The sequence below is a fragment of the Oxyura jamaicensis genome, chromosome 13, assembly GCF_011077185.1.
Source record: "Oxyura jamaicensis isolate SHBP4307 breed ruddy duck chromosome 13, BPBGC_Ojam_1.0, whole genome shotgun sequence".
NCBI lineage: Eukaryota > Metazoa > Chordata > Aves > Anseriformes > Anatidae > Oxyura > Oxyura jamaicensis.
In genome coordinates, this window is record NC_048905.1 from 18,177,354 (window position 1) to 18,195,761 (window position 18,408).

The 18,408-nt window shown below is 54.4% G+C and overlaps 1 protein-coding gene across 4 annotated transcripts in view; it reads left to right on the top strand.

The window, feature by feature from the left end:
- ARHGAP26 (Rho GTPase activating protein 26) overlaps nt 1–18,408 on the top strand; it is a 126,262-nt gene that overhangs the window by 47,316 nt on the left and 60,538 nt on the right. For all 4 annotated transcript variants that reach the window (XM_035338668.1, XM_035338670.1, XM_035338666.1 and 1 more), the window contains exons 12-14: nt 3,889–3,925; nt 10,273–10,338; nt 11,681–11,755. In XM_035338668.1, the coding sequence (XP_035194559.1) occupies nt 3,889–3,925; nt 10,273–10,338; nt 11,681–11,755 (178 nt within the window). The remainder of the gene's footprint in view (nt 1–3,888; nt 3,926–10,272; nt 10,339–11,680; nt 11,756–18,408) is intronic.

Here is an 18,408-nt window from a genome sequence, read left to right on the forward strand (position 1 = left end):
AATTCTGAGAGTAAGTTTTAGTCTAAATACGAAGTCTAGGTTGAAGAGCAGGTCCCAGCACCAGTACGAGGAGTGTAAGGAGGCATCTTCCATGCCAGGACATGGACTGGGTAACTGAAATGATGGTTTCCTTCTCAGGTGGAGATCTCTCTGTCTGTGACCGCAAAACAGGACAGCTGGCATTCCTGTTGGTTAAGGATTTCTATAGATTTCATCTACCTCCCGCCTCTGAGAAGCAGGACAATTCTTTCACCTGGTTTTCAGCCATTTAGGCAGAATCTTGCTCCAATGTTGGAACCTGACAGACTTGTGGAACTGTGCCCGAACGCTGTGCAGCCTCCAAGTGTTACAGCTTTGGTTGGGGCAGTTCGAATCTCAAGGAAAAGCCCATTTTGTGGATGGAATTGAGTTGTTTTACAGAAAGAATGTGTGCAAACATGCAATTGCCGTATGAAAGCATAGTTAATTTATCATGGAGGTTAATAGACATCATGGCCAAACCAGTGTGAAATCTGAAATGAGGAAATGGACATAAAATTACTCAACATCCCCTGTTCTTAGTTCCCCTTCCAAACCCCATTTACTTCTTTTTTCCTTTTCTTTACCCGCAATGTAGTTTCACCCTAAACAACCTCCAGGCCGTCAGTTGTTAGCTGTTGGCTCTTTGCATGCCTTTTCTGTAGGACCGGCTTGTAAAAACTGGAGAATTCGGTTCTTTTCAAAATTAGATCAGAAAGGTGGCTTGTTTAAGGAGGCCTTGTTTAAGCCTCCAAGTAGCCACGACTCCGTTGAAATTAAGCGAGCAGAAGCTTCCACTGAGAAAGATACAATCTGATTTTGTTCGGGATATTTGACCTTTTAATGTATGAATTCAGAAGACTAAGTTCAAGGCTTCAAGCACATTCTGTATTAGGTTAATAAATATTTTTTCTATTAACATCACCTCTGAAGCTTCCTGGTAAAGATAGTTTGGCTCTGAAGATATGATCAAATGGGAATAATTAGCGAGAGAATGACTTTTAAAGCGAGCGAAGCGCCGCGGGGTAGGGATTTGTCTCCAAGTTAGTCACTAGCCCCAGTCGTGTGAGTTTTATAACTAAGCATTCCCACACGCGATACGCGGCGCATCGGCCCTTCGCCTCCGAGCAAATGCCTTTTGGCATAGCCAAAGCTTTTATAAAATACAGTGTTCGTTGTGGAAAAGGAAAGGACGTTACAGAACTGGGGCTTGGTTACAACTTCGGTGCTGTAGTGTGGTGTCAATGCATTAACGCACTGGCAGTGGCTAAAAGGTTTGTCCTGAGCGAGATGGGTGCAGGGCGACGGTACCTCCTTGTTTTATGGGTGTGCAGCTGACCTCTGCGTGAATTTTCCTTTATGCCGTGTGCATGCTTGGCAGTTAACGGCATAAGTGTCTTGCGTTTCCTCGTCCATCCTCTCTCTTTTTTTAAAGAACAGCCTCTGATGATTAACAACATCTCTATGGTTTCATTTAACCGAATTGGAAGGAGGGATCTGCAGGCAGACACATTTTCTTCTGCGGCTGATGCACTGTGTGCCGTAACTCGGAGCTGTGTGACCGTGCTTGGGGCCTGGGCAGCAGAGCAAGCCGTCGGGAGAAGGACAGCGGACGACAAAGCCGTGCTGGGAAGCAGGGGGCTGACACCAGCGTGGGCTCAGACAAATGGAAATTACTTGATGTCCCAAGCACAGGAGCTGGTGCTCGCTCAGCAAGGGCAGGTGGCTGGGCTGGGACCGCAGCCCCGGGCAGAGCAGGATGGTGACAGCAGGGACCTTGGGGACAGTGACCTGCCGCAGCCGGCAGGCGAAGCTGTGGGATCCCAGCCGCCCGTCGCTGCGCGCAGCTGTAGGTGTGGGCTGCTGCGGGCAGCCTGGGCACGGGGCAGGGCTCCAAGGGCCAGCGGGGTCCCGAGGGAGGGCCGTGCGCTCTGGTGAGCTGGAGATAGCCGAGCTCTGCCTGCTCCTTCAGCAGGTCCTCGGGGGTGGAAGTGGAGCTGGGGAGAAGCATTACTGGAGAAAGCTGACTTCGTGGCCAGGGCTGCGAGGCTGCGCTGCTGGCGGAGGAGCCTGCTGTGTATTTCCTTCCCTCTTTTCACTTATTTTTATTTGATACAAAAGCCGTTCCTGGAGGAAAGCTCACTTGCTGACTGGCTGTGTTTGCTGCTGATCCATCCCCCAGTTTCCAGAGGTGGGACGACGTGCACTTTTCTCCTGCAAACAAACTCTCCACTTCGTCCTCCGCCGCGTAGCTGGGCCCCTGGGAGCGGGAGAGGGAAGGTGCTCCTCGGGAAACGTCGCAGGAGGAGGGGATCTAGCAGAGTGGGGTCGGTCTGTGCCTGGGTTCAAGCCGATCTGTAGGGTTTGTGGCTCCAGGGACGCTCCCTGGGTGGTGGAGCCTGTGAGTGCCTGCCACCCCCCGGCTGCTGCGTGGCATCGAGGGGTAAAAATAAACCCGTGGGAGATATCTGAACAGAAAGGTGTCTTTAAGGCTGACGGAGTTTCCTCATTCAGCTTGCCGTGCTGACTGGCACGTGCAGCTGGAGCGGGAGCTGCCGCCTCGTGGGGCTGAGGCAGGGCAGCGCAGGAACGCTGTGGGCTTTTGTCGAGCTCCAAGGAAGGCTTCTGCTGGAGCCGTGGGGCACATCCCGGCCGTGACAGCCCCACTGGGAGCACCCGGAGCAGCTCGTGCATCCCCTGGCCTTGGCGTTGGTTCGTGCCCACGGTGCGAAGGGCCGGGAGCCGCCTGACGGCGGATGAAGGGCTCTCCTCCTGCCGCTGCCCTCGGGGGCGATGTGTGGTCACTGCTGCCTGGCGTGTTGCTATCAACATCTCCCGTGGAAACTTTCCTTCCCCGCCTGCTATTTCTGACTGCAGCATGTGATTAGATCAGTTCCCTGAGCTTCGGTCCCTGTGGAAGGGGGCTCCCAGCTTTGTTCCCCGGGAGAGGAAGGGTGTGCACGCCCGTGGCTTTGTTTAGCGGCCCACATAGGCTTTTTTCCTGTTCTGGTGGATGCTGCCACGCTCGGCTCCAGGTTGTGATGCTGACCGAGTGCTGTGTGTGTTTGTTTCAGCTCTGGGTTGATGAAGGACTTTTTTGTTTTGTTTTGTTTTAACATCTTCATCTATTGAGCTAGAGCAATGCAACCTGTTTGGATCTGAAGGCTGATCTCCTTACAGCTTTTCATTATGCTAGGTTCTTAAATAGTGCTTAAACTGATTAAAACCTTCTGCTGTCATTTCCCCCTTTTTCTTGTAACCCGCTGAAGCTCTGCTTTAACCTAAAGTAGCCACGCTGTAACAGGGGTCAGGGCAGGAGGAAAAGCACCCCTATTTGGAGACAGGAGAGGCCTGGGACGAAGTTGCAGCGTTGCCTCTGAGGAGGACTCATCCTGCTGCATTTCACGTCCCCCCTGAATTCACATTCCTTCTCCTTGCTCTTTGCCTGCCTCGTTTATTCACTGTTAAGTGCATGAGTGGGGAACCTGCTCCTGGCCTGAGGAGCGCCTGCCAGCTGTTGCTGCAGTGCTCACCACACGCAGGGAGCCGCCTGCTTTGCTCCAAGCTTTGTAGCCTTGGTGTGTTTGAGAACAAGGAGGTGAGGAGTGCCCATCTCCGCTTTTCAAGCCCGTTTAGTTTCCATTCCCACCTAGCCCACCCCATTTGCATTCCCTCTTTCTGAGAAGTTGTTTTAGCTCAGCCCCAGGCTGGGGCAGCCGGCTGTCCAAGCCTGTGCTGGCCCTGGGACCTCGCTGGTGGGGCCGGGGCAGGTGCTCCAAAAGCTGCCACCAGCGGGGGACACGGCGTGCGTCAGCGGTCCCGTCCCAGCTGGAGCCAGGTCTCATAAGGCTTTCTTCTTGTGTTTTCCAGGTCTACAACTCGAACAAGGACAACCAGAGCGAAGGCAGTAAGTATCCCTTTCTAAGCAGGGCCCCTGAGCAATGTCTGTGCCGTGCAGCTTGCAGCCCCGGCGGGGAGGCTGGGCTGACACCGGGATGGGGGGGGGATGGGGTGACAGGGGTGGGCTTGGGGACTGCAGGGTGGCCCCAGGAGAGAGCCACCCAGCTGGGGATGGGCACGGAGCTGGGGCGGCATACAAACTTGGAGAACAAACTTGCTTTTTCCAAGGGGGACCTGGAACACAATGCAAGGACTACAGAGGTTCCACCGAGTCAGGATCACCACCACCAACCCCTTGAAAAGACGGGCTGTTTTGATCGTAGTTCAGCCAGTCAAAGACTTGAGTCGAGAAAACACTTGGTTCTCTTCTCAGAGGAGCAGTGGCACCGAGTCCCAGCTCTCGTGCCCTTTGGTTCAAAACCCGTAGCTGGGCCGTTTCCCTGAGCTGCCGTACCTGCGCTGCTCGGAGCCCATCCTTCCCTCCGTCCCCAGGTCACCGGTCATGCAGGAGCTCGGCCCGCGCTGATGGCCGGTAAATAGCCCACTTTTGTGCTGCCTGACAGGGCATTTTCATCTTGAGTAGAAGCATTTTTTCTCACAATAATAGGCATAATTTGCAGGTAATTTTCCTTGGCCCATTTTCAGCCCTTGCATGAAGCAGTCTCTTCCTCGTTTCTGCTCTCTGCGATGTGGTTTCCCCCCTCCACGGTGGTCTCCCACGTTGTCCTCGTGGTGCTGGGCACCCCAGTGGTCCTGGCAGTTACACGCCGGGCTCAGCCTGGGACGGGCAGCACAGACCCTGCCCTAGCCGGACACGAAGCCTGCGTGGAACAGCTCAGCGTTCTCTCCATTTTACAGAGGACCAAAACAAGTTTTTTAGGGACAGAGAACAGGACTCACTCAGCTCTGTCCTGGTCTGGCCATTAATTGTCACCGCTCTGTGTGTTCCCTGTGCCCGGCCCCTGGCTGTGCCAGGACAGCGTGTGCCGGTTTGGCTCCGAAGCTGTTTAAAATAACAATTTTCTAAACTTCATTGAGGGGTGATGCAAAAGCAGGGAAAACATTTGGGTTGGGGGCGGGGAGGAAGGATCACTGGAGCAATTGCTGCTTCTGAAAGAAGTGCTTGTCAGACTGTGACCTTTCCATCTTACGTGCTGTCAGCCAGCAATCCTCGTGGGGCTGTGACTTAGGCTGGAGTCATCCTGCAGGGTACTGGCGGCTCTTGGATAAATGGGAACAGCTCGAGTCGGATGCGTGCGTGGCTTTCCCAGGGTCATTGTGTTGCCTTATCCCGGTTTTCAGCCGCCAAGCTTGCAGCGGATCCCGTGTGGGGGCTCCTAAATGCCTGCTTAGGGTTTCCTTAGGTAAGGGCTGGCTGCTGTGGCCGCTGCGGGCATGGAGGTGGTTTTCCTGGGTCAGTGTGAGACGGGTGCTTGTGCTGGAGGGGCACTGGCACCCCGCGGGGTGCTGAGCTGGTGGCACTGCCATCAGCAGGAGGACCCCGTGCCCTGTGCCCAGCCGGGTGGCCCCGTGGGGCATCCTTGGGCCGGCGTGGTCGCGTTGCATTGCTGGCCCTGCCGGCTGGGCGTGCTGGAGGCTGGTGGCTCTAAGGGGAAATCCCGTTTGTCCCGGGCTGGGGCAGCCTCCCCCGGTGCCTCCCGTGCCAGCTCCGGGCCCGGCGCTGGGCGTGCTGTGCAGCTTTGGGGAGCTGTCTGTTCACCGCGTTGGGGGGGGTGCAGCCATGCCACTGCTGTGCCGTGCTTCGGAGCCTATCAGCCTTTGGCAAAGGGCAGCGAGACTTTGACAAAGGCCCAAGTGCCAAGTTTCTCCCCACTCCTCTTCACCAGATGAGTACGAAGATGAGATTTAATCAGCTGAGGAGGCTGTGGCAAAGTTGCTTGTGTTTCAGTGTCTTTTCCTTGTTGATTTTCGTCTTAAAAATGCGAGTGATCCCCATTTTGTGCTGGGGAGACGCTGCCCACCAGCCCCGCTTTGCGGGTGTGCTGGGACCCCAAAATGAAGGCTGCTTACGTAGCCGTGCTCCTACGCAGTCTGGTGGCAATTATTTTCACATACACCTCTCACTGGGCTGCTGCTGGTGTGTTCAGACATCTGACTCTGCTTTAGCACTCATTAAAACCATGTCTGTAGTGAGCTGCTTGCCTCGTGAGCTGCACTTCAGATTCGGAGGCTGGCTTCGTGCCACAGAGCCCTTGATACAGGAGCTTCCTATAAGGACTTGAAATGAGTGTAATGATTGAATGGAGTCCGGATGCAATTCCTGACCCTGAAAACCTATATAACTCTGCTTCCTGCTCGTACTTGTGGTGGGCTGAAAGAGATTCAGCGCACTATAGCGAGGTCTGCTTTCTGGCCACTGTCTAATTGTACAGAGCTTTTGGATTTTACATCCTGCTGTGTGGCCAGATGGCCGTCAGCCTGCCGGGTGATTTATCTTAATCTTCTTTGGGAGCTGGGAGGAAGCAGTGCAGAGTGCTGGGGGGAGCAGGTATCAGTGAACCGCTAGGGCTGGATGAATTTAGATGCACTGCTTCGCACACCAAGAGGACTTGCTCTGCTCTGTGGAAACAGATCCTCCAGGCCGTTGGTGCACATTGCATGGCAAAGCGCAACAGAACTCCTTTCCCTTCTGATCCCCACCATTTTCCCCTCCTTGTTTCACATCCACTTGGTTGCCCGTCCAGCTCAGGACCCCATCAAAGGCTGTCTTTATTCTCACAAGTTCCTTGCAGGCCTCGAGTCCCGTGAGTGTGGCGTGGGGGGTGCGGAAGAGCTCATGCTGACCGTGCGTTGCCGTGACCGATGCGTACGCATCTGGAGTCAGCGAGGTTCCCTGAGGCTAAACAGAGCTGGTTGTCTTCTCGCCCCCTTACCGATGCTCTGATATGCCACATCAGCGTAAAGTAGAAGAATTAATGGATTAAATAGAAATAATCTCGCAGGCAAAAATAGAACAGGATGAGACCAGCTCAGTAGCTCCAGAATTGTGATGCCCCATGAAGGTCGGATCAGTACGTGTGCGCGTGCAACAGCTGTGGCACACTGCATCACCTTTGCGATGTTAAAGGTTTCTGCTCGGGTGCAGTGTGAGTGCCGCCTCTCAGCTGAGCGCTGCAATGCTGCTCTTGTGCGAGCAGCCCGTGGTGTGCATCTCGGGCTGGAAGCTGGGCTTGGCATCTGTCCCCTGGGGAATGGGAGCCTCTGGGGCAGAGAAACCGCAGGAGGAAGGGCTGTAGGCTTTGCCCCTACAGCGTCTTTGGGTGCGTGAACAGAGTGAAATACTGCCTCTGCTGAGAAAAGCCGCTGTGAATCCACTGCCTCCCACGACTGAAAAGCAGCTTTAAATATACAGGAGGGGAACAGGGGCTGCCTGTTGTGAGGAGTGGAGCTTGGCCATGCTTTTCTGTGGCAGATCTGAGAGTTTGCTCTTCGCTGCTGCCTTCCCTCTTCCGTTCCCTGGCTGCAGCGGATGGCAGGAGGCAGCTCCACAAGGGTTTAAATCTGGCTGAGCGTGGGCTGGGGGGTCCTGTCCCTGCTGTCCACACCTGGAAGCGCGGCGCTGCCCATGGTTTTGCTGCTGGGGTGAGCGGAGCGAGCATGAGGATGGGGAGCACAGCGGATACAAATCTGCCTCTGATCTGTGCTGGTGCGGTGCTGAATCATTGGGTAAATGAATGAGATAAAGAGAAGCTGCTTCTGTGAGAGGGGAAATCAAGCTTTTATGATGCTCATTAAAAGTTAAATTTAAGGATGAATAAAGGCACTTTGGATATTTAATCAGATATTATTTCTGGATACAACTACTGCAAATAAATCCCTGACCTTTCCTGATCCAGAGCTCAGCAACGAGTTGAAGAGCTTATTCATCTACCTGGGAGGATTATGCTCGGTCATTTCCATCCGGAGGGACTGCTCCTGCTTCTTAGGGCTGCTACTACCGAGCACCGCCGGGAGCTGCAGGCTAACCTCCTGCTCAGCCCTGGGCCCTGAGAGGGGCACACGGGGAGGAGGCCTGGTGCTTGGAAGGGTCTTGTGCTCAAATCCAAGCGCGCTGGGGACTGAGTGAAAAGCGCTGGTCCGCAGGGATGGCTGGCTTGAATTGTGTGGTAGAGAGCCTGAAATGGCGAGCTGCACTGGCTGGACAGCACCATGCAGGGACAGCAGAAGACCACGGGTAGGGTCAGGACTAAGCCAACGCTAGCAAGCCCTGCTGGGCTCTCTGCCTGTACAATTTCCACCCCACTGTAGCTGGCTCCTCAAGTTCCCCCACGGTCGTGTATTTCAGTGATCTAGGGTGCTGTCTCTGTTCGGTGGTGCGTTGACTCCTGGTTGTGTCTGTGCTTGCAGCGCAGCTGGGAGCTGTGCTGGGGAGCCCTCCTGGTGCCCAGCGGAGCACCCCGGAGCTCCGGGATGTTTGCCCATCCTGCGGCACAGGCATCCCCCGGCCTGGGCGCTTCTGTTGGCTCGGCGCTCCTGTGTGCTTGCCCAGAAAAATACGACAGAGCTGTTTTACTGTCTCAGGTTCTTGTGCTGTTCGTCAGGCCAGTAACAACGCCAGCAGAGAACCCAAAACGAGTGACTGGTAAGGGATGGCACCGTGCAAGCCACAGGCAGCCAGCGAACTGGCAGCTTATGGTGAACCAGCAGTGAATCCCTGCCCCAGTCAATGATGTGAGTGGGGAGAATGGCAGGAATAAAATCACTTTTGCCCTGCCGTGAGGACACTGCTAGCCCCGGGCTCTCATCTGCTCCTGGTGGGCTCCCAACAGGCTGCGGTGTCGCATCTCATCCAGTGCGACATCCCTTCATGTCCGGTTCATGGGGAGTGGCAGCCTTGGTGGGTTCCCCAGCCTTCTGAGGGTCTTCTGCCCTGTGCAAGGTTTCCCAGACCATTGTCTAGAGGGAAGTAGTTTTTCTTGACAACTTGCAGCCTGTGGGCAGTGTTTTCCACGTAGCAGTAGAGAGCTGACTAGGATAAAATCTCCTCACAGCAGATATTTGTATCCGTGTATTAGTAACCCTTTAAAATTAAATGGGAAACCTGCAATGGCATGGCTTAATTGGGTTTTGCATCTCATTAGCGTGGATCTTTTAGATCTGACTCGCAGGCAGAGTGAGCCGCCTTCCAGGCGTCCTAATTTGTCCTAAATAAATGTTTCACTTGTGCTAATAAAAGAAGGGGCAGTTCTTGAGCAGCACCCATCTGCCCAGGAGGGAGGTCCGTGGGACGTGGTGCGTTACCTTCGTGCCATTGCACCGCGGGGCAGGCAGGAGCGGCTGCCCCTGCTGCAGGCACCTCGGGGAGCAGGGACCGGCCATCCCAGGGCTGCCTCTGCGTGCCCCAGGGACAGGCCCCCTCCTGCTGGGCACAGAGGAGCAAAATCTGGTTTTGGACAGAGCAAAATCTGTTCCCATCGCCCAGCACCTATTGCTCTTCCACATGCCACCCGTTCTCTCTGTTTTTACCATTCTTTTGCCATTTTTTTGACTCCTGTACTCCATTTTCCTCTGCAGAAAGCTATTGCTGCTCGCATCTCCCTCCTCCTCTCCTTCACCTTTCTTTCCCAGTTCTTTTAGCCATCTCTTCCTTTTACTGGCACTTTTCACTGCTCTAGCCTGTCATATGGTTTGTCCTTGAAAAAACTCTCATCCGCACAAAAACGCCTCAAAAGCCACAGCAAGAGATCCAAGCCACCCAAGTGCCTCTGCCCTGCTCCTCCGGGCAGCGTGGGAGCTCCGTCCCGTAACCAGAGCCGCAGGCTGTCCCGGCATGCGGTGGTGGAGGTGGCCTCGAGGTGAAGCTGCCTCTCCAGCAGGTCGGCGGTTCGGTGGGCTGGGTGGGCAGTTCAGAGGATCTGTAGGAATTACCTGGCGATGAAGCAGGGCGATTGGCGTGCTCCTTCCAAGGATCTGTCATGTCAAAAATGGATTCCGCTTCTTCTTTTTTCCAAGCAACCTAGTGTTTCCAGACAAAGGTCTCCTCAGGATGCCTCACCTTGATCCTCAATTAATATTTTGACCAGCTGTAGACATAAATCTCCGTCCTAACCAGGGGCACCACTGCTCGGCAAGGCGTAGGAGGCGTGGGTTCAGGGCAGTGCGGAGGCTGATGACGGATGGGCGCCGTGCGCCTGCTGCATTACACCTGGTGAAACTGCTGCACCCATGCCTCTCCTCTCTGAGCACCTACCTTATCTCCCTGTCCTTCCTCCCCCCGTCTGAGCGGTGATACAGCCGTGCTTCGTGTGGCAGCGATGACAGCGGGATGCACGCTCGGTGTGAAGCCATCCCTCGGCTAGGTGTTTATCACTTCTCTCTGCTCTTCCCTTTCAGCCGCCCAGTTGGATAACATCGGCTTCAGCATTATCAAGAAATGCATACATGCTGTTGAAACAAGAGGTAGAGCCGTTCACCAGATGGTCTTGTTTGGGGGGAAGGCCTTGCATCTGCTTGTAGCGTAGCAATGGCTTACCTGCTCTTTTCGTGAGCAGCAATGATTCATTAACCCTGCGGATCCCACAGCTGATAACCGCTTACTGGGCTCCCCCACGTCCCTTTGCTGAGACGTGCTTTGGGTTGGCAGCGGTTAAGCAAACACCCGAGACGGGGCTGAGTCAGGGAGCACCGCGCTGCTGCGGTGGGAGGGAGGGGAGGAAGCCGCAGACGTCCCCGCAGCGTGCCCTCGCGCGCTGCCAGCACAAAGCCTGTCCTGTCCTGTGGGGCAGCAAGCAGGCGCGTGCTTCAGTCCTTCCCCTGGCACAGGCTGGGTGCACACAGACAGCTGGCCTCTAGCGCCCGAGCCCCTCGGGGTGCAGCCTGGGGCTGCTCCTCCATCCTTTCTGAAAGCCGCTGCCTGCGCTTGCACAAATAGGTGAGAAGGAGGCATCGCAGGAACCTTTCGGCTCAGGAGGGTCCCGAAGTGGCAGTGCTTCTGTCGGTGTTCCTCCTCTGGGGTCTTCATGCTGCCCATGGGCAATGTAACGTGCTACGGGCCGTCTAAACCTGACGCTTCCCCCTGCAATTGCTGTGCAGAAGCTGCTGCCTGGAGTAAGGGAGCAGCTGGGGGTCGCTGGCATCCTGCAGGAAGGGGAGCACCCTGAGATCTTCCTGCTAGCCACGGCTTTCTGTAACATTCAGGCCAAGTTTTAAAGCCCTATGAGAGCAAATAAATTAAAAAAAATAAAACACCCACAAAAGGAAACAAATGGGTAGATGAGTGCAAACAAAGCGACTGCAGTTATTCAGGAAAATTCAGAGAGCTTCAGCCTGAGGTGAGGCATCCCCGTCTGAGGTGCGTCGGGGGAAGGAGGGCATCCATCACCACGTCCTTTGGATGCTGTAGCAAGTAGTTAGGCTCAAGGTCTTTTTCCAGGCCACGTGTGAAGAACATGTAAAAGTCTTAAACCTCAACCTGAAGAACTGGCACGGTAAAATTTTTCCCAAACTGCCTCTGCGTTAGATGTCGAGCGCAGATCCTTCATGGTACAACCGTGCTCCCTCACTGTTAGGGGGGTGGTGGCAAGGTGGCCTCGGGTCTTTGGTTCCTGAGCTAACTGGGGCATTACTTTTAATCAGTACATGAAAGCCCTAAGATCAAAACCCATTTTTTACCCTCTTCTGTAATTTTGTATGTAGTTGGTGAGAGGGTTTAATTATTGTTGCTATTAGGGAAGCCGAAGAAATGAAAGAAACGTTTGTAGCTCTTTTGACATTCTCCTAATAAACTCCTTATTTTTTCCAGGGATCAATGAGCAAGGGCTCTACAGAATCGTTGGAGTCAACTCTAGAGTTCAAAAGCTGTTGAGCATATTAATGGGTAAGTGTCTCTTGTTTCGTTAAAGGCGAGTAGACTGTGCCGCTTTGAAGTCTTGCAAACCAAGAACGGAGGCTCTTGTCTGGGTACCTAATCGTGGTGACTGTGCTCTTAGGACCACATGCTGTTAGAGGCCGGGAGGTCCCAGGGCACCACTGGCAGGTTACAAAGGTAGGACTCACGTAGGACATTGCTCTGAAAGGTCTTCTGGTGCAGTCACTGGTGTCCTGCTCACATGCACTACAAATTTTGGCAGCCTTCCCTAATGCAACTAAAATCTTCAAAGAAATAACTGAAAGCTTTGGTTTTTGATCTCATACCTGCCACGTTGTTCCCAGAATATTTTTAAATTATTTTCTCTTCTGTTTTGCATGCTGCCTGTGGCTCTTCTGACTTTCCCCTTGGACCTTCCCGTGCCTGTTCTAACACGGTCTTGCGCAGATGTTTCAAGCATGCGTTCTGCTCATGCCTGAGGCATTGGGCCCTGCGGTTCTGGGTGCTCAGGAGGAGGGAAGGTGTCAGGTCACACCACGGCAGGGCTTCGTGTTGGCATGGCCCCGGTGTGCAGCCGTCCTCAGAAACCTCTCCCTGCCCCTGAGCTGATACAGTGGCAGGAGAGAGGCCGCAGTGCCTGCTGCAAGTGCCTTTGTGCTCAGACCCAGCACACCAAAATGTGTAGGAGCAGACAGGTCCTGTGGCTGTCAGCAGGCTGTTGGTCGTTCCTGGAGCAGGGTAGGTCTGGGGCTGCTTGGGCTGACGGTTCCTGGCGTGTCCTTGTCGGTGGTGGCTGGTTTCCATCACTCCGGGACCCTGCAGAGCTCTTGGTTGGGTTGTGCTGGTGGGTCTGCACTGTAGGATTTGTAGCCTGACTCCCAGCCCAGCGTCTGTGTTAACAGCCTAGTGGGCATACTGCAAAAGAAATGCGAGTCGTTCCCCTCTCCTGGCTCTGGTCTTTTCGCCACCTTTCCAGGCCTTTGCCTGTCCAGGAGAACCACCCCTGCTCCTTATGCCCTTGTCTGCGACCAGTGCTGGTGCTGCAGTTACGGCTCTCTGTGACTGAGCAACTGGTTTCGTCCTCAGAACTAGCGGGGGGGCATTTCCTGGGGGAATTTGTGCATTTTGACGTGGATGAGGCACATCTGAGCAAATACCCACTTGAGCTGGAGCAGCAGCAGCTGTGCTTCTCCAGTCCTGCCTCCTGCTTCTTAGACTTGGCAAAACCATGTATGAAATAGGTGCAGTAATGAGGAAATAAACGCCTGGTAATTTGTTAACAGCCTTAGGAATGCGTTTGTTACTTGTTGGGACAAATGAGCGACGTTTGTGGCCTTCTTCCTCTTTTCATTGCTTAGTGTCGTTCCATTGCAATATAATTTCTGTTTCCTTGCTTTCACAAAATGCCAGTGCTCCTCTCTGTGTTTTTCTTGCAAAAAGTTTTAATCCGTTGTGTTTCACTTTCAGTATCTTTCCTTCTCCTCTTCCAACTCCTTTCTCTTTTCCCATCATTAAAGTGTTCACTGAGCAAAGCCCCCGGTGGCTGTAGCAGTTGTCAGCACTAAACCTATCCAAAATTTATAATCCGGCGATTATCAATTAGGAAACAGAAGGGTAAGGCTCTAAATCACAGTCCCTGGCTCCTGCCTGACGCAAGGGGACATGTCTGCATCGGTTGCGCTCTGGCATTTGGAAAGTTAGCTGCAGTCACAAGAGCTAGCGACTGCCTCTTTTTCTTCTATTAGTAGAAGTTTGGCGTAGGCTCTGGAGCATGTGAATATGTCCTGCTAGCCATGCGAGTACAGCAGATAAGCCATGGCGCACACATTTGGCACTATTGCGTTAGAGCATCACTTAAAGAGCATTGCTGCCCACTGATAAAAATAGGCTGGGGGCTGGGTGCCCGCAACGTGCGCAGCTCTGACCTGCCAGGTCCTCTGCTCGTGGCTTTCATACCAGTGTAACATCTCGAGGGCCCGCAGAGCGACTGAACCTGTCTTCTTCTCGCACGGGCAGAATTCACCCCATCGGTCGCAGCCTCGCGGCTGTGTCAGTTCTGCTTGGAGGTGCTGGGGCTGTGACAGATGGCAAAACTTGCTTGTTTTAAGAGCTCTCCGGAGCTGGGAGGGATTCAGAATTTTGGACCCCATCCAGCATCCATTATCTGCTCAGCGACTGAAGCCACTCAGCTGTCGACCTCGTGTCTCATAAGGCGGTGATATATAGGCAGCGGTTTCTCTTTGTCCCGGCACACCTTCATTAGCTGGCGGTGCTGGAGCTGACCAGAGGCAGGTGCGTGCCGCCGGGCTGCCGGAAACGTGGCCGGTGGGTGCCCGAAGTGCCACCCCTTTTGGGGATATCCCCTGCTACCGGTCGGTCACTGGGACTCTTTGCAAACCCGGGTCTCCCTGTCTTTCTCTGAATCACCGGCAATTAAATCACCTTCACACAGTGCTCGCCTTCAGGTGGTCTGTGAAGCAAGTGTCACACTGAGGCGCGTCAGCTGCCAAGCCCCCTTTTGTTTTTCCTGTCCCTCGAGGAGCACCGCTCTGCGTAAACCTTCGTGTTTGCATCAAGCCCACGTGAACTGCGAAGCCAAATTTTGCTTGCAACTTCAGGTTCCCCTTATATTTAGAAATGAATGTGGGCAGCGTTAGTGATTCACATACAGTTTAAATGGCAAAAAGATCAAGTTTCAGCGAGCAGCGGCTGATGTAAGCGACACTGCCCTTGGCACGAGGCGTTTTGCAGGAGGTCAGCGCGGCGCCGGGCTGAGCCACGGAGCAGAGGCGCTCCGGGGTGGGCTGCAGCGTGGGTCGGAGGCTTGGGCAAAGCTCTTGGTCCCTGCTGAGACCTGGGGGAACCGGGGAGGTGCGCGTCCCACTGCAGCTGTGAGAGGCAGGTCAGCTGTGGCAGGGTAAGCTGCCTTTCTCCAACCTTCACCGTCACCATCTGCCGTCAAATTGAGGACAAAACCCAGCAAATAAATAAAAGTTTGTCAGCTGGAGCTCCCATGGAGGGGTTTATGGCTGATGTGTGGGCGCACAGGACAGCAGCTCCCAGCACGTAGAGCTGCTGCCGTGACTCGGCGTTAGGATATATGGAGTGCCCTGGTCTCACTGCTCCCAGTGTGCAGCAGCACGGGGTGGTGGGTGAGGCTTCCTACAGGTCACAGCTGCTGTGATCAGCAGGGTCCTCTGGTCCTGTGGCTGTTCTGGAAATCTCTCCAGCCACCCAAGTGCGGGTGAGAATTACGGCTGGGTGATGAGGTTGTGCTCCAGGCAGTTCCTCTTGCCATGGAGAAATTGGTGAGGAATTGAAACCAGCTGTCGTACGGCAGCAGCTTTCTCCATCCCCAGGAAATAGATGAAGAAATTCCTTAAAAACGGGCTCCAGGCAGTGACAGGGCTCAATGGGGTGCTTTTGGAGCCGGGGCCACTGGGGATGGCTGCTGCGGCGGGTGGCCCTTCCAGCCAGACTCTGCTGGAATAAAAGGCTTAGGGAAGTTAATTTTTCACTCTCTTTTGCTTTATCCTTTTCTGTATCTGCTGAGAGACATCAGATTAGTAATTTACAGCAATAAGCAACTTCAGGGTTAAAACCGAATTTGGCCTGTTGGATGTTTTATGGGCACTATTTCACATTTATACCAGCTCATGTGGAAATCTCCTTTTGTAGAGACAGCAGTTAGCTTGTGGTGCTGGCTGCATCCATCTCTAGCTTGGGAGACAGATGCTGCGTGTGTAACCCACAGAGCTAGCCACTGCCCACTCATAAATCTGAAGGCCAGGGAGGACTGATTATCAGCCCCGAGCCTTTTCACGAGACCAGCCATAGAGTTTCACCTACTGTTTCATGAATCATGTGTGAAAACTCCTGGATGAGTTTTTCAAAAGACATCCTGTGTTGAGTTGTTTGCTCAGCTTCAGCAAAGACCTTGCTATTAAAAAGTTGTGTGGTTTTTTTTTTTTTCCCGATACCAGGCTTATCTTTAATCTGTTAAAATTGCCTCCTTAAAAAGGTAGTGCAATGGGAAGTTGCCTTGGCATTGACGAGGAAGGATAGTACTCATTTGTGTGATTAATGTGAGACACGTGACCTTTGTGTGAATATACATTTCTTAAATGTTTACTTTTCAAGTGCTCCTCTTGATGCTTTTTTAATTAAAATAAACCCTTTGCCCCAAGGGAAATCCTAACTCTTATTCAGTGCATTCTTTTAATTAGTTTTAAAATTACACTATGTTTACCTATTGCTTTAAAATTCAAAAGCACATTATATGTGTCTGTGAAGAGAAGAATACCCACTGAGCCGAAGCCATGGGACCAGATGGTGCTGGCAGCTGTATCCAGCATCGGCGCTTGGCCTTGGTAGCTGTATCTGTAGTGCCTCTCTGCCTCCTGCTCAGTCTCTGACGGGAGGTTTTGCGGTTTCATATCACGGAAAGGGCCTGCTCCTGTTTCTTCTGGGGTCTGGAGAGGTTTCCCAGTGCTCTCGGTGGGAGTAGGATCCTGCCGTGCGTGTTTCTGGGCCCTGCTCACCTGCAGCTGCGTGCCGGAGCACCGTGCCTCGCTTCTGGCCTGGGGGAGTCGTGGTTTTCAGTCTCGATGCTCTGAGCCTTTGTGTGTTTGTGCGAGGTCCCCACGGCCGGGCCTGTTAATGCAGGCGGCGTGGTGATTTCTGAGTTGACTGGGTCTAGTCATCAGCAAAGGCTCCAAGCCAGTGTCACCCTTGCTGTGGTGCTTCCCGCTGGTCGCCGGGCAGCCACCCGAGCGTGGCCGGCGGGGCTCCCGCAGCCCGCGGAGCCTGGGCCCGGCCGTGGGTGGAGGTGCCGGAGAAGGGAGCGGTCGCTGCTTTCCTACAGGCTCGTTCATTGTCAGAGCACTAAGGTGTTTTCTGAGAAATCAGTAAAAATAGTGCCTTATTGATCTCACGCTGGAACTTTGTGCAAACAAGTCTGGCTTCCTGATCTGGTTTGGTGGTTTGCAAAAAACAGGGAGAAGCAGAAAAGCGCGGATTCCTGCGAGCAGACTTTCCACAGCGGTTGGTTCAGGTCGGCATTTGGAAAGAACACGCTGTTAGTCCAGAGCCTCGTATTTACACCGTGCGGAGCAGCTGCATGTTTTTTTGATTTCTTTAAAGGAATTTTAAAAAGGGGAGATAGGAAGGGAAAAATGCAGAAAGGAAGGAAAGGCCCCGGAGGAGATGGAGAGGAGAATGCTGCAGTATTTGACAATAAAAATAGAGACACTCCGGAGGCTCCCTCCGAGCAGAGGGAGGCCCAGAACAGCCTCGTGCTGCCAAGAGCAGCCGTCACTTTGGAAGCACGGACGCGCTTCTCTGCAGAGGCCGGGGCAGCCCATCCTGCAGCCGTGCCGCGCAGCCTGCCGCGGGCTGCTGGCACCGGTCCCAGCCCCGCCGGGGCACCGGTGGCGTTAGGGGTCTGCCGTGCCCTGCAGGGCTGGGTGAAGGTGTGAGGGTGTGCACGGCTGGCGAGATGGAGGTGAAACCTCCCGACTGACCCGGTTTTGTGGGCAGGGAGCTTGGCTTCCAGTCAGTCCTCCTTAAAGAAGGAGGAATAAAAAAAGACCGCTTCTGGTCCTGGCTTGTGGGGACGCGTGGTTCACAAAGCAGCTCCAAGGCCGGGGGTGCGGTGCTCCCAGCAGCGCTGTCGGGCAGTAAGTGCTGGTTCCTGGATGCTGGAGGGCTCGGCAGGCGGGGATGCAGCATCTGCTCAGCCTCTATGCGAGGTGGCCCCAGGGACGTGCTGGGGCCAGCTGAGCATCGCCAACATCAGCATCCCGTAATGTAGCTCCTGCCTCTCTTGGGTATCCTTTGCTGCCGCTTGTCAAAGCCGAAGCTATCACAAGGAACTAGTTATGGCCAGGAAACATTTTGTCATCCATTCATGTTTTCATCTAACACAGCTGTGGAGGTTCGGGAATTCAAACTGCAGAGGCAGGCTGAGCGTGGCAGCAGCTCAGCCCTCTCCTCGGCTCGGTGGTGGAAGCGAGGACCCAAGAAGAGTCCCTGGAGGGCAGCGATGCCTCGGTGCGTGCCCGTCACCCATAGCTCAGAGTCCTTCCTCACAAGTTCTAGGAGGCCACGTTTGCCATCCAAGCCTGCGGCTGGGTCTCTGCAGCTCTGTGGTGCTTGGTGATGTTGGTAGGGGCAGCTTGAGGGTTGCTCCCTGTCAGTTCCACGCTCTGAGCGGGCCCAGGCCGGGCTCTCCTCCCGGCAGGGACATGCTGCCGGGCCTGGCGCTGCTGCCATGGGGCCTGCGGGCAGCTGTGGGGTGGAGGAGGGTGAATCAGGTGCTGGAAAAAAACAAAGATGGCAAGAAACAGCCTGCTGCTGCGGAGAGGATGCAGGAGCAGAATGGGATGACATCAAGAGGCCAGAGGTGAATAAACAAACCGCAGCTCTGCCGCGCCCAGCCCTGGCCGCTGCTGCCCTGCCCCGCTCAGTGACATGGCTTGGCTGCTCCCCGTGTACCTGGGGGTGACATGAGGGTGTCCCGGGGGCTGCGGACAAGACCGCAGGAGCATCCCAAGCCCCAGAGCACCTGGGCACTGGCCGTGCCACGGCACTGCGTGCGGCCGCCCCGCTGCCTCCTCCCCATCCACATGAAAGGCAGCTGCGGATCCACACCACTTGGTCTT